Source organism: Thamnophis sirtalis, unplaced genomic scaffold, assembly GCF_051295495.1.
Source record: "Thamnophis sirtalis isolate CommonGarterSnake01/CBP01778 unplaced genomic scaffold, rThaSir2_p1.2 scaffold_3, whole genome shotgun sequence".
Lineage (NCBI taxonomy): Eukaryota > Metazoa > Chordata > Lepidosauria > Squamata > Natricidae > Thamnophis > Thamnophis sirtalis.
In genome coordinates this window covers 67,054,455-67,082,366 of record NW_028261383.1, presented here as the reverse complement: position 1 = coordinate 67,082,366, position 27,912 = coordinate 67,054,455, and the positions used below count along the sequence as shown (strand labels likewise).

Here is a 27,912-nt window from a genome sequence, read left to right as displayed (position 1 = left end):
GTAAAAATCACTCACTTGACACAGAGGCAATTATGATAACATGGGTAATATCAGTCAAAAATGGTGTGGGGGATCATTCTGGATTTTGGCACATCCTTCATCCGGAAGTAGAAGAAAGTTCCATCCCCAACATCAGCCCTTTTACAAATAAAGTGCTTTGCACCTTAACTTGCATAGTTGCAATGTGTGGCTATAAAGCACAAGAAATTTGAAATGAGAATAGCAATAGCAATTAGACTTATATACCACTTCATAGGGCTTTCAGACCTCTCTAAGCGGTTTACAGAGTCAGCCTATCGCCCCCACAGTCTGGGTCCTCATTTCACCCACCTCGGAAGGATGGAAGGCTGAGTCAACCTTGAGCCGGTGAGATTAGAACCGCTGAACTGCAGATAACAGTCAGCTGAAGTGGCCTGCAGTACTGCACCCTAACCACTGCGCCACTGCGCCACTTCGGCTCAGGATGAGATAAAGTTGTTTAGTTTTACTTGTCAGCCTCTAATATTATTGCAAATGTATTCACCCTTCAGGGGAGAAACAAATCCTAACAATATAATAAGAAGCTAGAAGTAAAGTAAAGAAGTGCAGGCAACCTCATGTACTATCCCTCACCATCATACTCACATGTTGGGGATGCATGTTTTGGAGGTTTTTGAAGGATTGGAATCATAAGAAGCAGGATTTAATTATGGCACATGAAATCTTTTAGCCAAGCGTAGCAACCTCTTTAATCCTATCCAGACTTTTTTTAATGGTGTGTCTATTTATGATTGGCTAGATCTGTTGGGAAGACGAAGAAGAATAGAAATTTATTCTCTTTAATAGACATGGGGGGGACTTTCCATACCAGCAGTATGAAGAATGGTAGAAATATAAAGAAAAAAAAATCCAAACTAGAATACTATTCTAAAAATATAGTATTGCCATTTTTAAAAAATTAAAATGTAGGCAGGGAAGTCAGTTAGTTAAATCTCTCAGAGCAGATCTAAAGTGCCAAAGAGGACTTAGTGGAGGACTTGCCTGCCTATTGGAGATAAGAACAGGAAAGCTTTCCCCAGAAACATATACATGTGGGTATTATTTCCTTGTTTATTTAGGAGATACATATAAGCCATTTGTGAAAAATAGGCATCCTTCTGTAGGATGGTCTGGCTGTGTGCATGAAATGGGCTGTGAGAGCAATCTTGATGAACAGGAGGATCAGTCATAGCCAAAGCAAAGGTTAGACAAAAGAAATTGGAGTCCAAGATAGAAATGTAATTTGAACCTTGCTAGTTTTCTTGAAAATAAAGGAGTGGGAGGGAAGGGAGGTACAGTCAGACTTGCAAGACTCTGTTACCTTAAAACATGGTTGTCAAACTTGCGGCATCATGTTGTGACATATCACAACATTTTCCCCCTTTGTGGGATGGGCATGGATTGCATGTGATGCATCCTGCCCATGGGCCACCAGTTTGACACTCCTGCCTTAAAATAAAACTAGTATTAGCCCAGGTTTCCTAGCCTAGTCTATTTCAAAGGGCTGACATCAATCCTGCACATCTCTTTACATAGAATTGCCTTAAAATGGGAATGGGGAGACTGAACAAAGAGTAAAAAATGCATTAAAGCAATAAAATAAGTCTATGACTCTCATCCTCACTATCATATCCTAGCTTACTTTTCCTTGTGTACTGAAATGGGTGGGATGTGTAATAGCTTTAATCCTAGGCATCAGTTTCAATGACCAGCAGCAGTTTGCAGATATGACCCATAATGTAAATTATATTGATGTTTCCAGCAGCAGCTTTCTTTCAGCGAGTGATCTAATCTTATCACAAGTAGAAATAGATTTTTATTTGTATTCTGCAGAGTTATTTTCTTTGGGGCACCATTACTTATAATAGCTTCCTACCAAATCTACTTTCCTGCAAAACTGCTCCATTGTTTAAATTAATAGCCTGCTTGTTCACAGTTCACTGCTGTGAATTTTTCAGCTGCACTCCCTTTTCCAGTGATAAAGTGGCTGAGCTTTGGAGATTTGTTTAGTCAAGTCAGGATGTTTACATTATATATTTTTCAGGTTTCAAGTATAGAGAATTCCTGATATGAAAAAAATAATTACACATTACCCGGAGAAAAAATTACAATAAAAGATGCTTTGAGAAATGAGAACCCTACTGCTGGTTTGTGTTCCTCATTTCTCATTCAGGTTGCCTGTTTCTACATTTGTATTGTTGTTATTATTCTATATATGTAATATTGCCCAACATGCATAAAGTGCCAGATACAGAAATTCAGCAGAGTTCGTAAATATATTTATTATATGAATATGTAAATTTATTTCATTGCTTCTGATTCTCTGTAACTGAATAGGCAGCATTTCATCAGAATACCAGAGTCTGTCAGTTTCTTGGAATTCTTGTTTGAGTTATTGTTCATATTATTTTGCCATTTTGTATTCTTTTTATCTCTTCAGTTAATTTAATTTTCCAAAGTATAGGGATGCCCACCCCACCCCGTGATGTTTTTCTTTCATCTGATATGTCCAGAATGTTAATCTCTAGCTTGCTTATTAGTACTAATTTATTAGTACTGATAGTTTGGTTTTATTTCATGTAACAGTGGATAAATTATTCTTTTTTACAGTCCAAGTTATTCTCAACCATTTTCTACAGTGTCACACTTCAAAGGCATTCTGTTACTGCTGTTGTTGTTGTTTAGCCTTTTCCAATGATCCAGTGTGGTCTGTAAAGTGAAAGGCATTTGAATAATCAACAAAGCAAAACTAGACTTTTTAGGGGGGAATTATCTTCCTTTTTGGATATTAACTATGTATTTTGGGGTATCTCTCCTAGTTCTAAATCCAACGCATACATCTTGCAGTTGTATATATTGTTGGATTCTGAATTGCAAAATCTTTAAGTACTATCTTATTAGTGCATGAAATAGGTTCATTTTTTGGTAGTGTGAGTATTTTTAAATAAATCATGTTTTTGTTGGGTGTAAAAGTTTCCTTTAATTTCAGCAAATTTTCTTAAATATTTTTGTATTTCTGATGAGTTTGCATTGCTTATTTAATATAATAATATCTGTTCTTTCTTGTCTGAGCATTTAGTTACCCAAATTCTGCCTACATTGCCTTTTACATTCCACTTTTTAAAGAGTTTTTAAAACTCTTTTCGACATATGAATGGAAAGCCATCACGTTTATGTTGCTTTTCTGTTTGCCTTTTGATTTTTGTATTTCAGAATACTTTATTTGCTTCATCATTTTGACAACTGGAATTTCAATCCAGAGTTCTCAGGCACTCCATTTATCAGATCTAATTCTTTAAATAGATTGTTTACTATAATTGCACAATCGTGTGATTTTTGTTGAGATTGTATGTTGTTCTAATAATAATTTTTTTCTTTAGTTTAATTTGTATTTAAAAAAAGAAAGAAATTCAAGACCTGAGCCTTAGACAGCACCAGACATTGTTTTTCCTAAGTGAATAGAGCTTATCTCTACTTTCAGAATAGATAGTCAATTAAATTTCACTGCAGTCTCTATGATGATGGCCTTGTTTTGTCTTTCCCTTTATGTGTAGGCATTGAATTGTTTTGTCAGGGCTCTTGTTACCTCATTTGTTTCTTTCACTAAGATCAACTTTTCTCCAGATGCTATTTTATCTCTAACTTTAGCATTCCAATCACCTATAATTAGTATAATATCCTTTTGTTGTTGTTAATTGGATAAGCTGTTGTGAATTACTGTTTGGAGCATAGACTTTTTAGAATATACAGATCTCTATAATATTTTTTGGATTGACTAGGATTGAAGCTAAGACCATTCTGATGTTTATGCTATTCAAGCATTGTTTTGTTAATAAATATTCCAGTTGAAGGATTATACACAAGACCTTTTGTTAATAATGTCTGTTATTTCTTTTGTGCAATAGAAGATCTGATGCTCCGCCAGTGTGAACTGACCCTTTCTACTCTGTTTCATTTGACTGATTCTCAGAATGTCAGCAAAAGTCAGTTCTGACTTTTGTTCATTGATAACATGAAGTTAATAGTTATTTTTCACAAGTTACCAAAACAACGTGTGAGTGGAAACTGCCCCTTCTTTTATATAGAAAGAATGTGAAAAAACAGAAAAAGAGTTTTGCCAGCTTAATTCTTTATATATATGTGTCTTATTTGGAAGTAATCATTGTTAATCTTGTTTTATAACTTTATAGGCAATGTCATAAAGACTGCTAATTAGAAAATTTAAATTCTTATTCATTACACTAATTCTTTCCAGACTTGGCTGTTTGGGAAAGGTCTGATGTTCACCTTGGTACTTGATTCTGACGTTCATTCATCAATAACCAGATGTCCTTTGTCTTTATTCAAATACGTAAAGAACGAAAGTTTTACTTAAATTTGATCACTGCTCTTTGGCAGTAATCATTGAATACCTTCCATCTTGGAAGTTCATATTCTAGTATCATGTTGACATTGTCCTGGTTGTGAATGTCCACTTGGTTTTCTTGACAGAATAGCAATAGCACCTAAACTTATATACCACATCAAGGTGCTTTATAGCCCTCTCTAAACTGTTTACAGAGTCAGCATATTGCCCCCAACAATCCGGGTCCTCATTTTACTGACCTCAGAAGTTTGGAAGACTGAGTCAACTTGAGCCACTCACAATCAAACTCCTGGACTAAGCAGTGAGTTAGCTTGCAGTACTGCATTCTCACCACTGTCCTACCACGGCTCTTTCATTTTTTTCAGGGATCAAAATTTAGTTAGCTGTCTCATAGTTAACTTGCTTGGCATGGGTGACCCTTGTGGGCAAGCACTCTCATAGTGTCATTAGGATGCACAAGCCTCTTCACAACAACAATGATCCATGACAGGGAAATCTAATATATTTGTATTTATGCATATTCATACAAACAGACATTTCCAAGGCAAGTTAAAAAAAAAAGAATAACATAAGCTGAAAATACAGTAACATATAAAATCCATACACAAAAATCACTCACATAAGTTTTTTTATTTATTTATTTACAGTTGTACCTTGTTCCTCAATTGCTTTGAAACATTTTGTCCCAGTACTCATTGTTTGTTTGGTACTCCATGCTCAAGCTTAAACTTGTTAGTGTTGGCTGCCTTGTGACTCACTCTATTCCTTATGGGAAAAATTGTTTGGTAGTCATTTTTTTAGTACTCATCATGCCTCCTGGAACCAATTAATGAAGACTACCAAGGTACCACTGTATTTTATTTGCTATCCATCTCACCATCATCTGACTCTAGGTGCTTATAACATGGTAAAAAAAAACTTCTGGAAGATCAGGCATCCATCTTGAGGGGCATAAAGTTCCAGAGGCTGTGGGAGGTCATAGTAGAAAGTCCTCTTTTCCAGGACCCACCTGGCAGAATTCCTTAACCCAACAAGTTTCCACTAAATGCATCCAACTCATATAAAAATTGTGTATAGTGTTCAGAAAAATAGACTAGGCTAGGCTAGGCTAGGCTAGGCTAGGCTAGAATAGAATAGAATAGAATAGAATAGAATAGAAGAATAGAATAGAATTCTTTATTTGCCAAGTGTGATTGGATACACAAGAAATTTGTCTCTGGTGTATAAGTTCTCAGTCTACATACAACAAAGTAGTGTAATCATAAAATACCAAAAGGAGAAGGTAATAGAGAAGATGAGAAGGACGGTAGTCATACAGCAATACTACATGGATAAATATTCTTAGACATAAGACAATATTGTTGTAATCAGGTGTTCAGCCAGGTGATGGCACAAGAAAAAAAAGATCTTGCTTTGTAAAATCCAGTTGCACTGTATGTTCAACTTTTTCACTTGTTATGAAGTTTGAGTGAAATAAATATTTTTTCCTGTGTTGTTTTGGTGTTTAATATATGTACAGAAACACACACACACACACACACACACACACACACACGCACACACACACACACACCAAATATGTAGAAGTCCAGAATGGACAGTGAATCATTCACATTTTTATAACACACTTCAGTGAAAGTGTACTGTATTCCTGCTATAGAAAAAAATTGCACATTTATGAATGCCATCTCTATCATACTGACTGAGGATATGAAAAGTTTCTGCATCATGAGCATAGCTTTCATGGTAAATAAAGAAATGTCAAGTTGCCCTTTAAACCTAAAACAGGATGACTTGGTATATTACGATTTATAACAATAATTTTATAACTTTCTGAGATTTATAGGGATGACATTTGAAAGACTTAACAACTGGAACAAAATTCACAAACTACAATAGCTGCCACAAAAACATCTGTTGGGCTACTAATCTATATATTTTAAGGCAAATGACATCTTCATTAAATGCTTTGGGGAATGTCTTTTGGGACTAATATTGCCAGGCCTACATCCAGTTGGTGTTGTAAAAAGTGTTATGGTCTACTTTCCTCTTGTTCTTTTAGAACATGGCTTCTTTGCTTTTATTTTACTTCTTTACTTTTAGGTGTTCTTTTGGAATATAGGTGCCATCAAAGAACAGCGTTTACTTTGATTTCTTTTGAAACGTTTGTTGGCAAAAAAGGTGGTCTAACAAATTAGCATTAATACTTAGTTTATTCATGTTTGTTTCAGAACATATCAAATTTTATGTTTTTTTCAGGTTTTCTTTTATCTTGATTTTTTTTTACATTTAGCATAATTCAGAGAGAGTTACATTGTAGAAAAAAAACCTGCTTCTTGGAAAGTGCATTAATCTGAGTTTATTGAAATATTTCTGTGCAGTCTGTTGTAATTATAGGTGCTTCTTAAGGGAGATTCTATATAGCTTATATAACTGTATTAAAATAACAATAACTTGTGCCTATCCCAGGTCCTTGAAAAACACTTGGTAGGTGATAAAAGTGTCAAAATCAGTCTTTTGGAAATATAGCTGACTTTGCAAGCAACCATAACAATAATAAGAAGTTTGAATAGTGGATATGGCAGTAGTAGAATAAAAAAGAAAGAACTGGTGAAATCACAAAAAAGAAAGGCATGTAAATAGAAGTAGAACAATTATGGCAAAAGAAAGCAAAGATAATAACAATAGTGATAGATTTGCTTTGGATACAATCCTAGAACAACAAATTTCAATGATTGAAGTGTTGTGTGTGAATAACATCTTTCTGTAGGAGTTTCCTTCCATTTTGTGGTCAATGCAGCCCATTTGGTCATTCCATCCCAAATGATAGCAAATTCTGAGCTAGACATATTTTCCTCTACATTTTATTTTTATACTTGAAACAATTTTTGGGAGACTTGGAGTTTTTTCTTTGCTTTCCCTCTCTGTCCTATTTTAATTTTTCCCTAGTCCAATTACTTTACCTGATAAACTCACCCACTAACTATTAACCTTGATGGCAACAACAGCTTTACAAAGTACAACTTTCTGCCCACCAGGGATTGGCACTGTCAAATAGAGGAATCCATGGTTGAGTTCTATGATACTCGAGAGAGCAAGAGACCAAATAAATTGTCCGCTCCAGCACTGAACAATTGGTATGAAATCAGCCTCAAAATTCATGGTATGGTTTTGTGAAGGACTCTATCACTTAGTTATTGCAATTAGTTATTCTACGGTCTTGTGGTTTAAGGCTGGCATGTACCTTCACTAGCCAACAATTCATAGAAAACCATAATACACATTTTTTTCAGGTATAGAAGAAAGGAAGGTGATCCATTTTTAAAATATTAGTTTAAGCTTATCTGCATTATGAGGGCATGTGCGGTCTTTTAAAAAAATATTTTACTAAAACTTTTAAAGTAAATAAAAACTAATTTGATTTTAATTTCCATTTGATAATTTTCCAATACGTCCCATTATGTTAACTATTTATCTGTCATTTATTTGCTATAATATGCTTTTTGAACTGAGATCCATAAAGAGGTTTTTGGATTTATATCTATTCCATATTTTCAACATAGCACATCTAATAAAATGATTTTTGAAGTCCAAATTAACTTTAATTTTATTATATCATAAATCCCATGCCATCCAAACCTCAGATAATAATCTTCTAATTGTAAAAGCCTCCTATTTCTCAGCAACATCCATTCAACAACAAGCAGAAAAATACATTTTTAAATCTGGTAAATCCAATCTTCCCTGCATTTTGCAAGGAATATATTCAACTCTCAGGGGTTCCCTTGCCATATAAACTTAGTTGTACATTTTTGCCATTTTTAAATGTTACATTCATTGTTACAGTTCCTACTGTTTGGAAAAAAAAAATCAATCTTGGCAAAATGTTCATTTTTATAACAAAGATTCTTCCCAACAGTGACAATTTTAATTTCTTCAATCTTCATGTCTTTTTTAATTTCAATCCATGTCTTATCATTATTATTTTGAAACAACATCCAATTCATATTTGTCATAGTAATACTCAAATATTTAACTTTAAGATTTTCATAAATCTTAAAATCAGTTCTCAATTCTATTTGAACTTCTGGTTTTATATTTTTTTGTTAAAATCTTTGTCTTTTGGTTATTAATCTTGAAATATGGTAATGTACCAAAGTCCTTTCAGAATGCATGTTAAAAAATAGGCTTAAATTTGTATTAAACGTATCAAAATAAGTAAATTTTAACAGTTAATATAGAACAGAATTAGCTATTATCCTTACTCAAATGTGTTATATACATGAATCTAGATAAATTGGCACCCTCCTATCCAGACATGCTTCATCAAAATGAGTCTGATGTATCCAGCAAGGGTGACAATACCACATATGGTTGCATTTTGATGTATTAAAATTTATTCAACTACATGCATTAACAGGAATTAATAGCATGATTTTTAGACATTTCTACAATTCATTCTGGATTATCTAAACATCTGGACTTTTTATCAAGTGGTCCTGGTCATCGCAGAAAAATAACTAATTAGAATCTGATGGATGACATCTTTACTCCTCTTTTTTTATTTCACTAGCAGACAGTAGTATTTATCAACAAGCGTATATATATATACATACATACATACATACATACATACATACATACATACATACATATATATATATATATATATATATATATATATAACTACAAGTTGTAGTTTTGTATTCAGAACATATTCAGCAAGATTATGTAAATCCTATGTTGAAAAGAATAAAACTCTAGTTAGTTATTCTAGAGCAATAGAACTCAGAGGAAAACTATTCACAACTGCATGTCTTCTTATAATTAATTTTATTATTGTTAGTGTTTCTCACTGTCAGCTCTGTATTGGAATTATGGGAAAATATGACAAGCATTATTGGAGAGTATTAGGCTGTAGAAAATTGAATCCTAATATGATTACAAATATTGGTACAATCATAGGATTCTTTAATTACAAGGGAAAATTTATTTTCTAAAGAGCTATTAAGACTGAGAAAATATGAAATATAGCAGTCATTTTGACATCTTAATTTGTTTCCTATGAAAATGATCCTACAGTGATTTTGCGCTTGAATATTGATTTCTAAGTGCCATTTGCCATGTTGTGTAAGTAAAAGTTCACCGGGGAAAATGCCTTATGCATTTACTCTTGAGAGAAACACGAATATACCAAGAATCTCTTAAGTGTGCTCCTCTCTATCTTCTTTGCCAATGCACTAATGCAAATCCTTCCTGCATTGCAGATTTTGAAAACAGAATGATTTTAGGGAGGATTCTATTTGGACTAGACGTTTGCAGGAGAAATGATAGCATTGAGTGGTAATTGTAACAAAGAATTATTTTCTGTCCAGTTTTGTCTTCTTTCTTAAAACCTCTTTTTTTAAAATTCATAACATTCTGAATTTGGTGAAGTATATATTCTGTATATATTTTGTTTTTGTGTTCAAATGCTTACACGTTTCATAAGATACGTTAAGACTCGCCTGATAAAGCCAAGTCTCACAGGAAGATTTTCAGAAGTCAAAAAATATATGCTTGGAATTTTGCCTGCAGAAGAAGCTTGGAGAAATAAATGCAAAAAGGGAGACATGCCTGAATTGGATTCATAGGATTCTATGACAATTTCAGGCAAAATGAAAAATATGTCAATTTAATGAATAATCTGGAACACAAGATACCATTGCATTATGAATCCATATATTCATACATATAAACCTACTCAACACACTGTTTCCTTTCAGCATAATCCTTCAGGGTATTGAAAATTCACATATTCTGGATAGACAATTTGGGAAGGGGATGGGAGAGCACTCCCCCATTGTACACTGTACATCTGTAAAACACTAAATGTCATTAAGTGGCACGTTGATAATTTGCTATTTAGGATTGCTTGCTGTCTACAATTTTGCACTTGCACTTTCTGTAAAAATATTTACCTGTACTGGAGTATTTCATCCCTGCCAGTACATATGACAGTTGTTTATTATGAAGAACAAGTGGATCAATTTTCAAGCAGAGAAATATCAACTAGGGACCATGTACATTGGGAGCCCTATATCACATCATGCACATTTTTAGATACTATTTCCCTTAGACTCATTTTATTTCACTATGGCCTAGATTTGTCCTTCTCGAAGAATAGGCTTATTTACATAAGTTTAGCCTATTTTTAAATTACTATCTTTTCTAATGATGAGAATAGAACTGTCATGCACAGTACCGCCAACCATATCCATGTTAAGACTTTTTGAGTGCTTTGAAGTCAGGCAACTTTTTCCTTAGGGCTAAGAAAAAGTGACTGCCCAAAAGTTACACAGCTGGCTTTGTGTTTAAGACAGGACTAAAATTACAGTCTCATGATTTGTAGTCTGGTGCTTTTAACTATCACACCAGACTCTCAAGGTGTTATTATTGAATATCATAATGAGTTCTGTAATAATTTTACAAACCATGAACTTTACAATTACCTTCATATAAAAAAAAACATAATTGTTTTAACTTGTTTGTTTTGGCAGCCTAGCACCACAGGGAACAATGATAATATCACAATGTCACCTAAAGAAAAATAGGAGAGGAAAAACCATTTCCTCGTGAATTTTAGAAGAATGTTGCTACATCATTTTTTTTTCTTTCGTGACCATTTTGACATGAATGGGGAAATCACCTGATGAAAACAACAGAATCAAATAAATCACATAATGGTGAACAGAAGTTAAGAGAAGTGCAGTCCAGCTGCAAACTGTAGTAAATACCATACCTTATTGGTGGGAAATATTAAGTTTAAATTTAGAAAAATAATGGGAGAAAAAGTGTGCTAGCAAGATTTGACCTGGAGAAGATTCGATCAAAACATAACAGTTGTGTAAGGAATAGATTCCATATGCTCACATATATGAAAAAGATACTGAGGAGCTATGAGAAGAGATAAGAGAGTGAAAAATGTTTAAGCCATAAGCTTCAACTCCCTGCTCCATGCAAACATTCAAATTAAAATATCCCTGATATATATCTATATCCATTAGAAAGGGAAGCCATAAATTCCCTGAGCAGTTAGCGCCATTATCATAATTCTTCTACTGTTAAAAAATCATTCCTAATATTCAGTCAAAATCTCTTTGCCCATAACTAAAACCCATTGTAATAAAGCTTGTACTTTGGAACAATGAGTATCCAAAAGGGAAAAAAACATGTTGAACTTTTTCATCTGAATCCTGTTACATAAATTGAGAAATTATATCTTAAACCCATTCGGTCTTTTCATTACTAAGAAACGTTTCGTTTCTTAAGATAGGTCTTAGTTTCTAGTTCCCTCATCAACTTCCATTGCTTTTTTTCTGAAGCATTTTGGTAAAACTGCCCTTGATCAAAAAAAGTTTTAAGCATAGTTTCCAGTATACTCTGGGTAATGTTTGAAAAATATAGAAAAAAATGAAACTATATCCCATAATTAGAAAGGACTGTCCTTAGAAAACAAAATAATGTTTGTGCACATCCAACTAACCTGAACTGAGACTCCATTATTTAAATTATTTTGTTTTCACACACTGCCTTTTTTAATTTTGTAAAGTTGCAAATATCAGAGGGATAGAATCAAGATCACATAGCAATAGCAATAGCAGTTAGACTTATATACCGCTTCATAGGGCTTTCAGCCCTCTCTAAGCGGTTTACAGAGTCAGCATATTGCCCCCAACAACAATCCGGGTTCTCATTTTACCCACCTCAGAAGGATGGAAGGCTGAGTCAACCCTGAGCCGGTGAGATTTGAACAGCCGACCTGCAGAACTGCAGTCAGCTGAAGTAGCCTGCAGTGCTGCATTTAACCACTGTGCCACCTCGGCTTAATGCCACTTTATAATGCCTTGGTAAGGCCACACTTGGAATAATGCATTCAGTTTTGGTCGCCACAATGTAGAAAAGATGTGGAGATTCCAGAAAGAGTGCAGAGAAGAGCAACAAAGACGATTAGGGGACTGGAAGCTAAAACATGAAAAACAGCTGCAGGAACTGGGCATGTCTAGTTTAATGAAAAGAAGGACTAGGGAAGACATGATAGCAGTGTTCCAATATCTCAGGGGTTGCCACAAAGAAGAGGGAGTCAAACTATTCTCCAAGGCACCTGAGGGTAGAACAAGAAGCAATGGGTGGAAACTAATCAAGGAGAGAACTTAGAACTGAGGAGAAATTTTCTGACAGTTAGAACAATTAATCAGTGTAACAGCTTGCCTCCAGAGGTTGTGAATGCCCCAACACTGGAAGTCTTTAAGAAGATGTTGGATAGCCATTTGTCTGAAACAGTATAGGGTTTCCTGCCTAAGCAGGGGGTTGGACTAGAAGACCTCCAAGGTCCTTCCAACTCTGTATTGTATTGTATTATCTGATAGAAGTACTTTCATTCTGAACATTTTTCAGTTGCTTTATTTCAGACTAAGTTCAACATTTCCATCATTTCTTTCACCTTCGCTTCTGAGAGCCAAGAATATTTATGACAGATCTTTAATTGCTACATGCCTTTGGACTATTCTTTGGGAATTTTAGTTCAGATTCCTGTCAGTGTACCTGTTTGTCCACAACTCCTGTTTCATTAAATATCAATAGTACAGCAACCAACATAGCAGGGAAACAAATTCTAATTTTATTTGAAAGGTGGTTGTGGGGCAATCTCTCTGGAAAATGAACTCATGATCACTTTTAAGTAAAACTAAAGTTAATAAGTCTAGAATATAACAAAAGGAAGGATGAGGATAGTTTTTTTTTTTCAGTGCTTGCCCCTTTTCTAATAATTTAAAGGTAACAGAGTTGGAAGGGGCCTTGGAGGTCATTAGTCCAACCCCATGCTCATGCAGGAGATCTATACTAGGGATTTGAACCCCGAACTGCAGATCTTTCTGATTGACAAGCTCAGTGTCTTAGCCACTGAGCCACCATTTTTAGTCTACAAAGTAAAGATACTTTTTCAAATGTATTTTATAGAAGAAATTTATAACAAGGACAATCAAATCCTTAAACATATTTTTCAATAATTCTTTGAGGGATTTTACATCTAGGAGATTTTGCTATCTAAGCACAACACAGTACAACTAAAGACGATTTGTTAATCAGTCATAATTAAATTCACAACAAGGTTAAAATGCACTCCATATTCTAAACCAGAAAATATTAACATTAAGCATTATTAAATATTTTTAGGCATTCAGGCTCCATTAAAAGGGAAGGAATATTATGAGGCTTAATGTTTTCAAGGGACAGAGATATTGGCATTGCCCATATCCAGTGTGAAGATGGATCTTGTGTGTACGAGTTGAATTTGGCATGGTTAGACTAAGTCTGTTCTGTTTCTGTTTATTAAATTTATAGGCCGCCAAATCCCGGAGGACTCCGGGCGGCTTACAGAAATAAAAATATTAAGGAAAATTAAAAACAAATAAAACACAGCAAATTTAAAAGAAACACAACATGCACCCACTCAATCCAGAGGTCAACAGCCCCAGGCCTGCGAGGTTTTGATAGCTTTTCAGAAGGCCATGAGAGTGGGTAGGGTCCGGATCTCAGGGGGTAGCTCATTCCATAGGGCCGGAGCGGCAACAGAGAAGGCCCTATTCCGAGGCATTGCCAGCCAGCATTGTCCAGCTGATGGCACCTGGAGAAGGCCCATCCTGTGCGATCTTATTGCTCTTAGGGAGGTGTGCGGCAGAAGACGGTCTCGTAAATATCTGGGTCCTAGGCCATGTAGGGCTTTAAATAAGTCTACTGCTATATTTAGAGGTGATAACCAGCACCTTGAATCGTGCTCGGAGACCAATAGGAAGCCAGTGCAGCTCGCGGAGGATAGGTGTAGTGTAGGTGTACCTAGGTACACCCAGTATTGCTCGCGCGGCTGCATTCTGGACTAATTGTAGTCTCCGAACACTTTTCAGGGACAGCCCCATGTAGAGCACTTACAGTAAGTCAAGTTGAGCCTGTTTAGCTGAGGTCATAAAAGTCATGATTATGTCTAGCTGAAACTTTCTTTATTGTTATGGCTGTAGAAGAATGGAGGCAGCTAAAACTGTAGATAGTTGAGTATCTCTTCCATGTGTCAGTGATAATATTTTTTAAAAGCCCTTGCCTATTTATATTCAATAACTTACGAGCAGTTGGGGAGGTAAAACTGTGTGTTGGGGATTCATTTTGTGAGTTTGCACATATTTTCTAACAGAAGGATAAAGGAAAATATACAACAATTCTCAGCATGTAGAGGTTTGGAACTCGTCTTTCTCCATGTTTTATTTGGCAGTAGACCAGTGGTCACAGTAGCTCTTCCTGGCCTTTGCATCAACCAGAACAGTGCCATACTGTTCAGTTCTTGGCACAGGATTTTAGCTACTCTGAAAATGAAGAGCAGAAAGATTAGCTCCTAACTGTAGAACATCTGGAATTGTTGTTCATGTATCAAATATCTGCTTCCAGTGCTGGTAGAACATATGTGGGAAGATAGATACATGAACTGTGTATATGAAAATGTCATTTGTGCATAAGATTAGAAATTTGGCAGTTGTGCCTCCGACAGTAAACATCAATAGTTTTTTTCTTCTTCTTTAACTTCCAAATTAATGATACATACTGTATCCTGTTAACCATGTTGGAAATATATGGGGACATCAGTTTGTTTTGAGTCAGAACTATGGTTTGGACCCATGTAGGATTCTGCCTTGATGTCTCACATATTGGCAGCTTCAAATTTTCTGTCCTCTCTAAAGGCACTTTTCTCCAAGAGAAATGTTTCCTGATAGTCTTTAAGTGCAACTTGTGCTTGTATATATAAATATTTAGATGAAAGTTAGATGAAAGTTTAGTTCAAAGGCAGGGAGCTGAGACATTTCATTGTGCCCTCATCACCAGTGTTTCCTTGGTGAATGTTCTCATACAAAACAATTCACCTCTTTCTACTTCATTAAAATGATCTCACCAAACTTAAGTAATTTGAAACTAGCCATTAGTTTATAAGTCAATGAAGCTGCTGCATCAAATGATGGGGCACATTTCTCTGCTCCACATCCCAGGTGGTATTCAGTGATTCAGATGAACTGGTAGCTCCAACAATCAGTTGGCCCCACCCACCCGCCCCTATCCTGTCCTTTATTTCCTGCTTTCTAGCTCATCTCAATCGCGCAATACAGCTGATTTGTTCCCCCCTCGCTGTTCTACTTACCATTGCTGATGTGGAAGGTAAGCAGCTGAGCTTCTGGATGCTCCATTTTCAGTACTGCGTGTAAGCGCTTTAGGCGCACATGCATGAAGCACATGTGTGCCAGAGGTGGTTGCTCCCACTTTGGCCCGGATCGGACGAACTGGTAGTGGTGGTGGCAGGAGGCTCACGTGCCCGGATGCATGTGCACACGCATAAGCACGCACATGCACACAAGCAAACCAGTAGTAAAAAATATGGAAACCCACCCTGGTGCGCACGCATAAAGCGTGCACTCACTGAACCAGTTGTTAAACCGGCAGCATCTCACCACTGCTCCACGTGTTAATATTAAGGATTACCTCTGGTACAGAAGAGAATCATGTTTCTTCTGTGCTTATAACACAGAAAATTAAATTGCCAGTTGATCCATTGTAGCAGTGTAGGGTTGTAAGAATATTGTAACTCCATGGGCAACCAAAATTCTATGCATCTGAGGCCTCTTTCATGTATTTGTTTGAGAAGATAAAGCTAGAATGAATGAACTGGTAATGAAAGTCCTGAAATATCAATGTCATGGGATTTATGTCAAGATGGTATTGCCACAAGACAAGGGCATTCTAGGCATTGTGTGGTCATAAATATGCTCTTACCTCAATAAGTGTGCAGGAAGTTTTTTAGAAAAGAAATGCTCCAGCCAACTCATTCTTTTAGTGAAGTAACTGCAGTTCCATTGCAATCCTCAGTCCTTATAAATTATTTTAAGGAAAAGACATTTCTGTTGGGATTCATCCCTTCATGAATTTCAGTGGAGAGTAGTACTGAAATTTGCTTCCAATTGAAATTTTTCCAGGGTAAAATTCCTTTTGCTGATGGAATTAGCAACTAATAAATAGAAGTAATAAGGTAACTCTCCTTCTAGGAAAGTTATATTTCTTCTTTTTATTCATTCCAGTAAAATCTCTGAATGGTTTACAAGGAAATCAAAATACTGTATGTACACATACACAATGGCAATTTCAGAGCATTTACACACAAACAATTTAATGATATCATTCAGTCATTGCTGAATGAAGAATCCCCATATCATCACAGCAATGCCAAGGTCACAAATAACCAGTAAAGTAATGCTCTCAATAAAAGTGTGAGTAGAATGACAAAAATTGGAAGGCAATAGTCAAAACCATGCAATGAAAAATCTTTCCAGAAGGTGAAGGGGAAGAGATGGATTCAGAGAACTCCCTCAAAAGAAATACTCATTGCATTCATGCTGAAGAAGACTTTTCTTTTGGGTTTTGGTATCATTTGAAATCTAATCAACCAATTTCATTGTATACAAACAATTTTGTTGTATACATGATGTACAATGACAATAAAGGCTATATACTATACTATGACATGCCTTACAAAATGCTTTCAGATCCTAGTTTAAAACATCTAATGTCCAGAACTAACTTACACTAGAACTTTTTCTTTTCTTTTTTTCAGATCCTGCAATTGTGAATGGAGTTTACTGGTCTGAATCATTAAACAAAGTGTTTGTTGACAACTTTGGCCATGACCCTTCCCTTATATGGCAATACTTTGGAAGTGCAAAGGGATTTTTCAGGCAGTATCCAGGTAAGACAAAATGCATGTGCTTCTTTTTTGTCCTACTTTTTCCATGTAGTACATGCATTTATTTGCTGTTAATAGAGTAGCAGCAGTCAGTTACTAATGGCATAGGCAGCATTGGTGGAAGTACCGTATTTTTCAGAATACAAGATACACTTCCCCAGAGGGGAAGAGGCTAAAAATTTGGGTGCATCTTACACTCCGAATGTAGCCCCACCCACCCATCAGCCCCCACCCTTCAGCTTCCATGCATCTTCTTCCTGGCTGCAGATATTTCCACAGACAATGGTTTGCGTTTTTGGACTCCACCCTTCATGTTTGCAGCCTACAAACACTCTGTTTGAGAGCCGTTGAAGGCTGCACATCGCCACTGATCGCCGCCTCCGCACATCATGTTTTCAGCTTCTGCACATGAGGTTTTATGCCTCTGCACACCCCATTTTTGGCCTCTGCATGTCTCATTTTTGGCCGGAGATCTCGCACACTCACAACCAATGAAGTAATGTGCTGAAGCTGACCAGGCTAAGGACGCTAGCCAGATGAATGGTAACCAGAGGCAGAGGGTTTTTTTTGCAGTTAGACTTATATACCGCTTCATAGGGCTTTCAGCCCTCTCTAAACGGTTTACAAAGTCAGCATATCACCCCCACAGTCTGGGTCCTCATTTCACCCATCTCGGAAGGATGGAAGGCTGAGTCAACCTTGAGCAATTTTTCTTTTTTTGGGGGGGGGGAGTCTCCACCTCGGCTCTCCCGAGGTGGAGACTCCCCCCCCCCAAAAAAATAAAAATTCCTCCACAAATACTAAGGTGCATCTTATACTCCGGAGTGTCTTATTTTCTGAAAAATATGATATTTCACCATCATAATAAATCAGTTCTGTTTGGAAAAGAGTGAAGAAAAACAACCTCAACAAGTGAATGAGTTTTAATATCAGTCTTTCAGTGGCCCTTTTTTTTTAAACTTTTTGTTTCTTTTACTACCAAGTCTGTCTGAAAACAGCAAACTTCCTTATTTTTCTTGGTGGAAACAGCTGAAACCCTTAGGACAGATCCCCTGCTGTAACAGTATTTGAATGTTTAATAGAAAGGAAGTTTTAATTTTGCTTATGAGTTTAGAAAACATGACTTAAGGCTGCAATAGTGCTGACTCCACAGCTGTGACAATAAAACCTCATAACTAAAAATAATATTTTAAATGGAGGATTTTAGAAGGGCTTAACTGTTTCCTCGTTTTTGTACATAATCTTAAATGTTACCATGCCATTTCTTCTCTGATGCCAAATAATGATTTTGCTAAGTAGCTAAATATGTCAGATTCCCCCTTTTGCTGATTTCTGCTGGAAGCTTTGGCAGCTAAGGATACTGTATATGGGTAGAAGAATTCTGTCCATGGGTAGCTTGACTGTAACTTTTACCTCCTCTTATTTCTAGTAGTAAATTTAAAGGAAGGAATGTCATAAATTAAGGCCATATTAGTAAAATATTGTTTTGCTTTTATTCAGAATATTATACTGTATGTCCTGTGAATACCTAGGTTTATTGGAATGGGAGCCTAACATTTTAAGTTCAAAATAGCAGTGGACTTATATACCGCTTCATAGGCCTTTCAGGCCTCTCTAAGCGGTTTACAGAGAGTCAGCATATTGCCCCCAACAATCTGGGTCCTCATTTTACCCACCTCGGAAGGATGGAAGGCTGAGTCAACCCTGAGCCGGTGAGATTTGAACCGCTGAACTGCTGATCTAGCAGTAGCCTGCAGTACTGCATTTAACCACTGTGCCACCTTGATGTGAACTATCATTGTATTTTAGCACAATTACTAATACACTATTGCAGTTTAATTAGCCTTTTTCATCATTTAAGGTGAACAAATGAAATAAATAGATAAAATACTATGCATGTTGAAATACCATATAAATATAGTATAAAGAATAATTTATTAGCAATGGAAATGATCCAGTCAAAGATAAAAATATTTCATATGATTGATGCTCCCAGGCTAGCTTTCTTAGGATAAAGCATTGAATTCTCCTTGCATCATAGCTAGAAAAAATATTTTGATTCTTATCTTATTTTAAATTTTGATTAAAAGTACAGTAATCAACTATACAATGAGAATTAAAAAAAATTAAGAATAAAAAAAAATCAGAAATGAAATAGCACACAAAACAATTCTCACATGGTTTCTGAATATAATTTTATGGAATGATATAACATTTTAAATGTATGCATTCATTATTGTTGTCCCAAAGAAAGACCTTTGTATACATGGCATTATTCTATTAGGAGTTGTGTGATTATTAATTGAAGCTTAAATGTGAATAAAATAGTCTTTAAATAATATTTTAGACCTTTATTTAAATAATATTTTAAACTTTTTTAAAAAAAATAATTTTTCAACAAATAATGTTTCTTACACCTTTAAACAATATTGATCTAGCGTACTTTTCACAATGGTACAGTACAATGGTGAGATTCACTTACCTTCGCTATTGGTTCGCAAATGTGAGCACACTTGAACTTGCGCTTATTACACTTGCACGCGCCACATTCTGCGTATGCACACTGCCTTCTGCACATGCGCAGAAGGTTGTGCATTACATCATGGTAGGTGGGAGGAGCTACCAGCAGCAGCCACTACCACTTCGCCCAAGAAGAACCGGCAGAATACCACCACTGGTAGAGTAACTGTAACAGCTGATAAGAAATTAATTGATTGATTGTATTGTGTTATTTTCTAGCTCCCTTAATGGACAGTAAAGCTATAACAGCATTAATTATTAAAGTCTGTTGTGTATTTGTTTTTGTTTAGAAATTTTTTGACCAATATCAAAATTGGTTATTGCCAGCAGACATAATAATATAGGTATTGCTTTTGTTGTCCTGGCTTTTCCAGTTGTTTTAAGATGGAATAATGCTTTTGATTTACTCCCAATTAATTTATATATAGTTCTTTCTGAAACTGATACATATCTATTTGTAAACAAATGGGTGGGTGGATGAAAGGAGAGAAATTCCTCTTCTCTTTGGGCAAGAGCCGTAGCAGGATTTAAGCAATCTTAGAAACATTAATATCAGAGCTGTTGGAAAGAATGGAAAGACAGCTCTGGTGATTAAGATTAAATATTTTTAAAACAACAGGGTTTACTTTCAATTGGGCTTGCCAACTGGTCAATACATTAAAAAAAACAATTTCAAGGAAGAAAAACATACATTGGGAGTTTTAATGGCGTAATATTGTTTTCCACTCCAGGAATTAAATGGGAGCCGGATGAAAATGGAGTCATTGCATTTGACTGCAGAAATCGAAAATGGTAGGTCATGATTATGAATTTCAGAAAAATTAAGCTGATAGAAACGGCCACTGTATATACTTGTTCAAGCTGTGCCCTGCACTGGAATGGCACAAGTAGTGAAAGGGAGGGAGTCAGTGGCACTTGTGTTTCTGGGCAAAAGAAAAAAAAAGTGAGTAATCTCCTGGTAGGTGGGATCTTGACAAACAGGCATGGCTGACTTGTAACAGGAGAAAGGTTGCTCACATAGATTCCTCCCTTCTTCCATTGCAGGGATGCCTTTTCCTAATTTCCTAATGTCCTGTATTGGTTAGAGTGGCCCTGAATGTGGATCCCAATGAATTCTATTTACATTCTTCCCTATTCCTCTTCTCCTGTCATCCAGGTATATTCAGGCAGCCACTTCTCCTAAAGATGTTGTCATTTTAGTTGATGTTAGTGGCAGCATGAAAGGACTTCGCTTAACTATTGCAAAACAAACAGTATCTTCCATTTTGGATACCCTTGGAGATGATGACTTTTTTAATATAATTGCTGTGAGTATCTCTATCTTCCTTTTCTTATTAAGCTGTTCTTTTATCATTGATGTTGTTCTGGAGTTCTTTGTACACACACACACAAGCACATCCTTGAAAATGTTATATTCAAGATAGCTTTTAACATTGCACAATGATAGTTTTCACCAAAACAATAATTAAAAGGTTTAATATACAACAGGCAATTTATATATATATCAAAATATTTCAGAGTTGGAAGAATAAATATGTCATTGCCTGGAGCTTAACATATAAATAAAGTAATATCTTAGCAAATTTAATTCAACAAGGAAACACTAGATACAAAACATTATTTTATTAGTCCAAAGCTGGCAAATTATTGTGAGTCTCTTGTGTCAAAGCAAAAACCAGATCTTCTGTATGATAGTGATCAAAGGCAGTTTGAGCATAGATATCCACTAGTGGAAGACCTTAACTACAGAAAAGTGAATTGCTTTACATCTGATAATCATGAAAAGGGAAACAAGGGATCTTTTCATAATATGAAATCACTACAGATAAGAGTTCTAGAAAGAACTATGCAACTAGCATTGCATATTAATTGAATAAAGGTCCTAACTGTTATTCTAACAGACCAACTCTGCACTTAAAACAGGAAGCAATAAGGTAACATAAATCCTTGTGTGAATTCTACTGTAAATTAGTGATTAACAGGTACAGATTGGCCCAATAATAAACATTCCAGTTTTAAGGATAGTACATGAGAGGTACAAAGAATATCTCTGCTCATAAACAAACATGTACAGAACACTACCTTCCTAAGTTCCTGAACTGTTAACCTTATAATAATGCCTTGGAAACTTGTTCTGTGGATAGTCAAGTACTCTAAGGATCCAATGCCATCTCTAAGGTGAAAGGCAAGGTTCAGTGCCTCTCTGAGTGATGAGGCTTTCAAAATTGTTGCAGGCTCAAAGTAGGCAAGGTCAGAAGGAATCATTTATGAGAATCCTCACCTGAGGTGATGCAGTTCCACTTCCATCAGTACTTGGTCACCGAGACTGAGAAGGTCGAAGTAAGAATTGAACATCAAATATGCTCCAAGGCTAGAATCTTTAGTTCAGTTTATAAGGGATGATCTTATCCCTTATATTTAGTATTTAGGATTGCTGAGAAACAAATTATTAAAAAAAATTAAAAGCAACATATATTTTCATAATACTTTTTTGAAATATTGGAAGCTTTTATTAAAATAAGTTTTAATTCTTGGTCCATGACGACACATTTTCTTAATAATATGTTTCTACAATCTTAAATAGATTTTGTACATTGCTATGTTATGGAATAGCTTAAGAATCCAAATATTTAGAAATAGTAATCTGTTAAATATATATTATTGCTCTATAATTACTGGAAATTTGCTTTCAGAAGTCTGTAGAACACACCTACTTTCTCAGACAGGAAACATTAAAATTTATGTCATATATATCATCATAGTGCCTTTATTCATCTGTAGTTAATAATTATATTTTTTTTAGTGGAAGTTCACAACCTAGGAAATCACAATATGTCTGAAATAAATTTCTCAATCCCCCGCATCTAGTTTTGGTTCTAACAACAGCCTATTAATTATCTGTGAATTCAGATTGACGAACAATTTTCAATTTCTGTCATAGGCTATCACTGAAATTCATTTGCAAGCTGATTCCAGTTCTTTTGTGTTCAGTCATAAAGTAATTACATGTTGTTAGATAGATATCAGTTCAAACATAATCTTCATTTAAGAAAGCCATGGTTGGTTTACCCTAAACCTAGTTACTTGCTACATATGCCTTAATAATATATAATATAAAGTATAATAATAATATAAAGTGCTGCCATCCAAAACATTCTGGGGGTTTTATCCGACCCAACTTAGAGTGGTTATACACATAGCCAAATTAATATTAAAAGCAAAACTGTAGTTAAAGATGTATTATTTAATAGTGCATGGAAGACATTTTTGCACATCTGTATAGGGACTTCTAGACAAAGGTATGGTGTGGGTTTGGACACAAATCTTGGTTTTATGGAATTGATGCGTCATTTCTGTATGAAATTGAGAACAGCAACTTTGTCACCATTCAACACTGCAGTAAAGTGTAATGCCACATGTTTGCATTTATGGCAGCAGTTGCAGTAGTCCCAGATACCTCTATGAGGCAAACCCTGAACAGTTGAAGTGGCATGTAGTCACATAATTGCCATTTGAGGCTTCCTGTTTTCCATTGACTGGCAGGATAATGAAATTGCAAGCCAGCTTCCAAGTGCCCAAATTGCGATTACATGACCATGGGCACATTGCAGTGGCTGTATTGTACCCATTGTAAACACCCATGTTCAGCACCATTGTAACTCCGAATAGTCACTGAACGAGGGTCTTTCAACAAGGATTACTTGTATATATGCATCATACATGTGTTTATTACTCTCCCCGGTGGACATTTTTATGTCACATTTCTGAGAGCTGAAACAGATACAGATTTCTATAATCTATATACTGTACTGCTAAAATTCTCGTTGTCATGCCCTTTAATTGGATGAAACAGTGCATCATATGGCAACATTTTTTGAACCAAAGAACCTTAAGTGGTCTAACTCAGGAGTGTCAAACTGGCTGCCCATGGGCTGGATGCATCAAAGACAGGCCACACCCACCCCAGCTCCACAAATAGGAAAAACGTCACAAAATGTCACTTGACAGCAATGTGACACTGCGAGTTTAACACCCATGAACTAACTGGAATATGTCCAAAATCTGGGCCCCATGATTCCTAAGGAAATAAAATTTGGGAAAGTTGTTCTTGTTTCAGTATTACTGGCTGCTAATATGCTTTTGCTGTGGTCACGTGATCTTCATTTTCAACATTTTGTGATAATTTCCCAGCCTATCTTGCAATCCCTTATTCCCTCCCCCAGTTAGCAGCAGCCATTTACTTGTCTCATGAAAAGGAAAGGGAAGGAAGGACGAAATCCCTGCATGTTTTTCCTGGACCATGGCACTCCCCACATTTTCCCTCAACCTGTGTCACTTCACTGCATGTCTTCTCCAACCCATACCCACGTGCCTTCCTTGACCCATGCAATATATCTTGTGTATCCCTACACATCTTGCCTGACTTCTGCTACTCCTGCAGGCCTTCCCTGTGGCATCTCTTTCATTTTCCACATGCACCCTTCCTGACACACCACCACTCATGCACCATCCCTGACCAGCATGGCACCTTTTGTGACCAAGCCACTCTCCTAGCCCACTGCACTCCCCCCCCATGTACTCTTCTTGACTCACACTACACTTCTGCATGCACCTCTCATGCAGCCCCAGGCCTCCTTCCCAACCTGTGCTGCTCCCCCATGTGATCCGTCTGACCTCTTACAATTTGTACAAATAAAATAAAAGGAACAGCAAGATTAAACATGAAATAATTAAATAATGATAGATAATATAAATGTGTATTACTATTAGAAATATATGTTGGTTGAATGTAATAACTATGATTAATTCTACTAGTTCTATTTGTATTATAATGTATGACACCCAGGTGCCACACTGTTCACGCATTGATACATATATATCAAATAAAATAAAAAAACGTGGAGGAAAAAAAGATGACACAATTCTTCTCATATGTGGCCAGTCTGGTTTTGCAGACTTAAACGTATGGTAGCCAGGTGCACACTTCTCATCTTCTTTATTTATCTTGTGGCAGTTGTCCCACTCAGAATAATTTGAATTTATTATCTCATAGAGATAATAGTTTTCCAGTATGTCATTAATTTAGAATAACCAAATTTATTATATTGTTTTAAAAGATTAAACATTGTTATTAAGCTCTAACTAAACACAAATATTATAAACCAAGGTAGACCAACATATTCTTCCCAACTTATGCAGTGCCTCTCATGCACCTTCATGTACCATTTCTGGCCTATACCCTTGCACAACTCTCACTTCCTCCCCCACCAGGGAGGGAGAAAGATGGGAAGAAAGGAAGGAAGGATTGATTGATTGATTTGGAAGTTTATTTTTAAATAGAGGGTAGAAGTAGCAGTGGAAACAAGATTTATTTGCTCAGTATCTCCATGCTACTAGTCCAAAATGAAAATAGAAAAATACCTGTACCATTTCAGAAGAAAATAGGAAGGAAGGAAGGAAGGAAGGAAGGAAGGAAGGAAGGAAGGAAGGAAGGAAGGAAGGAAGGAAGGATGATTTGTGATGCTTTTTGCCAGTTTCCCAAAAGGAAACTCAATGGGGAAACTGGTGGAAAGTCAAAAGTTGATCCTGCTCCCACTGCAGTTTTACCTAAATGTAATCATTCTCTTTCTTTAGATAAGGAAATATTTTTGAAACAATGACCCAAGAGATCACATGTTATCTAGTTATCACTAGTTTTCATTAACTATAAAGTGAGATGATTGTCATTGCAAAAGGTGGTATTGAACACTATTCCAGTCCTGTAGTTAAATAGTTCCATTGTCTTTTGTATACTGGATTAATTTCATTTCATCTAATTTTGTTTCTTAGTAAATCCATGAATAAAGTTACCAAAAACTCCAGTGTGTAATATAACCATAAAAAGATAATACAACAAAAAAGAGGTGTGTCTTTCAGGGATTACTTATTGCAAAAACTATATAAAATTGATGGACTGTTGTAGATGATTGCATTACCAAAGGAACTATTAAACTATGCATTTGCTTTTCTGTAGTTTAAGTTAAGTATAAGATCAGATCGGCAGTGCATGAACTGAAATGTCTGCAGTGATGAAAAAGAAATGTTTGCTTTGAAGTGAAATTCTAAGTGAAGCATTAAATTAACAATGTTATCATAAAACAGAGTGCTAATTCTGCCTGGGGAAAATGTTTTTATAGAAAAGTAGGCTATCTCTTAAGTGAACAATGATCTCAGAATTCTTCCAAATTTAATTTAAGTTTTTCATAGAAAAGATTTGAGAAGAAAAATGAATGCAGAAGAAGAAAGTATATTGATTATTATTGAGTTTGTATGCAGTAAATGATTGTTTGCTGCCCAGAGTCACTTGCTCAAGACAGACAACTCTAAGACATTGAACAAATAATCAAACAAATAAAATGAAGTAAAATAAAATAATATGGAAGAACTCTTGAGAGGCATAGTCTTACATCAGCTGAGAATGATTTGTAGGATTCATTTAAGTTTCTAGGCAAGGGTTGCCAAGCTAAAAAAAGGGGTATGAATTGTCATCTTATTTCAGGAAGGAATGACTAGAGAATGGTTATAATTCATTAATGATACATTCCTGACAGAGAGAAGGTTTCTAATTCAATTCTTGGTACCTCTAAAAAATATTGAGTCCTTCATGAAATGTGTAAACTAGCCACTAGGTAGGGTAAAACAATACTGTAGTGAAACTGATAGCTTGAGGGACACACAGTTGTGACAAAGAGAAAGGACTTTATTGCAAGGAGAAAACCGATACTGGAACTCTCTCCTTTCATCTTTGAAATTGCTTCTGACATTGAACACCACAAGGAAGGGGACATGTTATGAGTTGAACATGGAACAGCAACAAGGTACATTAGAAAAAATATCCTTGAAGTGAAGATAGGAAGGAAAGGAAGGAAGGAAGGAAGGACAGACAATGCCACATGATGAGAAGAAAATGTAGTTTTAAGTAATTTTATCTTAAAAAAATAAAGAATGGTAAACAGTACCATGAAAAATGTCACAGTGTTCAAAGTGAAATTTTCATTTTCATTAAGGATAAGATATCAAATTGACTTAAACTGTATTCAGATTTGGATTTTTCATTTTGAATGAGATACAGTATATTTACAACTGGCTCATCTGAGTTCACAGACTACTCTTTAAACAATCTTGAAACAAAAATCAATTTAAACGATTGGTGCAAGAAGAACAAATGTATCATTTCCTCTCAAACGCCGTCAGACTTGACTGAAAAAAAAGAATTTGAGAATTTTGTGCCTCTCAACATTCACTTGAATGTGCCCTGCTGGGAATCGTGGCTCTGATCTCTTAATTGAAGCTATAAAATATTTTAAACAGTATAAATATAGAACATTGTTTTCTAGAGTTACTTCAGGAATGAGGAGCATTTCTCAGTCTCCTGAGAACAAATGTCATCTTCATAGAGAATGCACGGAGGAGCATTATATTATATTATATTATATTATATTATATTATATTATATTATATTATATTATATTATATTAATTATATTATATTATATTATATTATATTATATTATATTATATTATATTATATTATATTATATTATATTATATTATATTATATTATATTATATTATATTATATTATATTATATTATATTATATTATATTATATTATATTATATTATATTATATTATATTATATTATATTATATTATTATATTATATTATATTATATTATATTATATTATATTATATTATATTATATTATATTATTAATTATATTATATTATATTATATTTATTATATTATATTATATTATATTATATTATATTATATTATATTATATTATATTATATTATATTATATTATATTATATTATATTATATTATATTATATTATATTATATTAATTATATTATATGATGGGAGATGAATGAGCACAGGATCTATCAGAACTAAAATGTGTTCATACACTGACCCGCCATAAGATATCCTTTTGAAACTAAGTCTTCTTTTGAAATAAATTTTATTGAAGTAAATGGACATATAAAAATAATGATTAGTATTCAGTAATGTTTGACATAGAGAATTAGTTTGGTTTAATGATTAAAATACCTTACCAAGGAATGGAATGGAATTCTTTATTGGCCAAGTGTGATTGAACACACAAGGAATTTGTCTTTGGTGCATTGCTCTCAGTGTACATAAAAGGACAGAATACATA

General features: G+C 35.1%; 1 protein-coding gene across 2 annotated transcripts in view; it reads left to right on the top strand.

The window, feature by feature from the left end:
* CACNA2D3 (calcium voltage-gated channel auxiliary subunit alpha2delta 3) overlaps positions 1 to 27,912 on the top strand; it is a 573,108-nt gene that overhangs the window by 267,745 nt on the left and 277,451 nt on the right. For both annotated transcript variants that reach the window (XM_087709045.1, XM_087709046.1), the window contains exons 6-8: positions 17,064 to 17,195; positions 20,444 to 20,504; positions 20,869 to 21,019. In XM_087709045.1, coding sequence (XP_087565171.1) covers positions 17,064 to 17,195; positions 20,444 to 20,504; positions 20,869 to 21,019 — 344 coding nt within the window. The remainder of the gene's footprint in view (positions 1 to 17,063; positions 17,196 to 20,443; positions 20,505 to 20,868; positions 21,020 to 27,912) is intronic.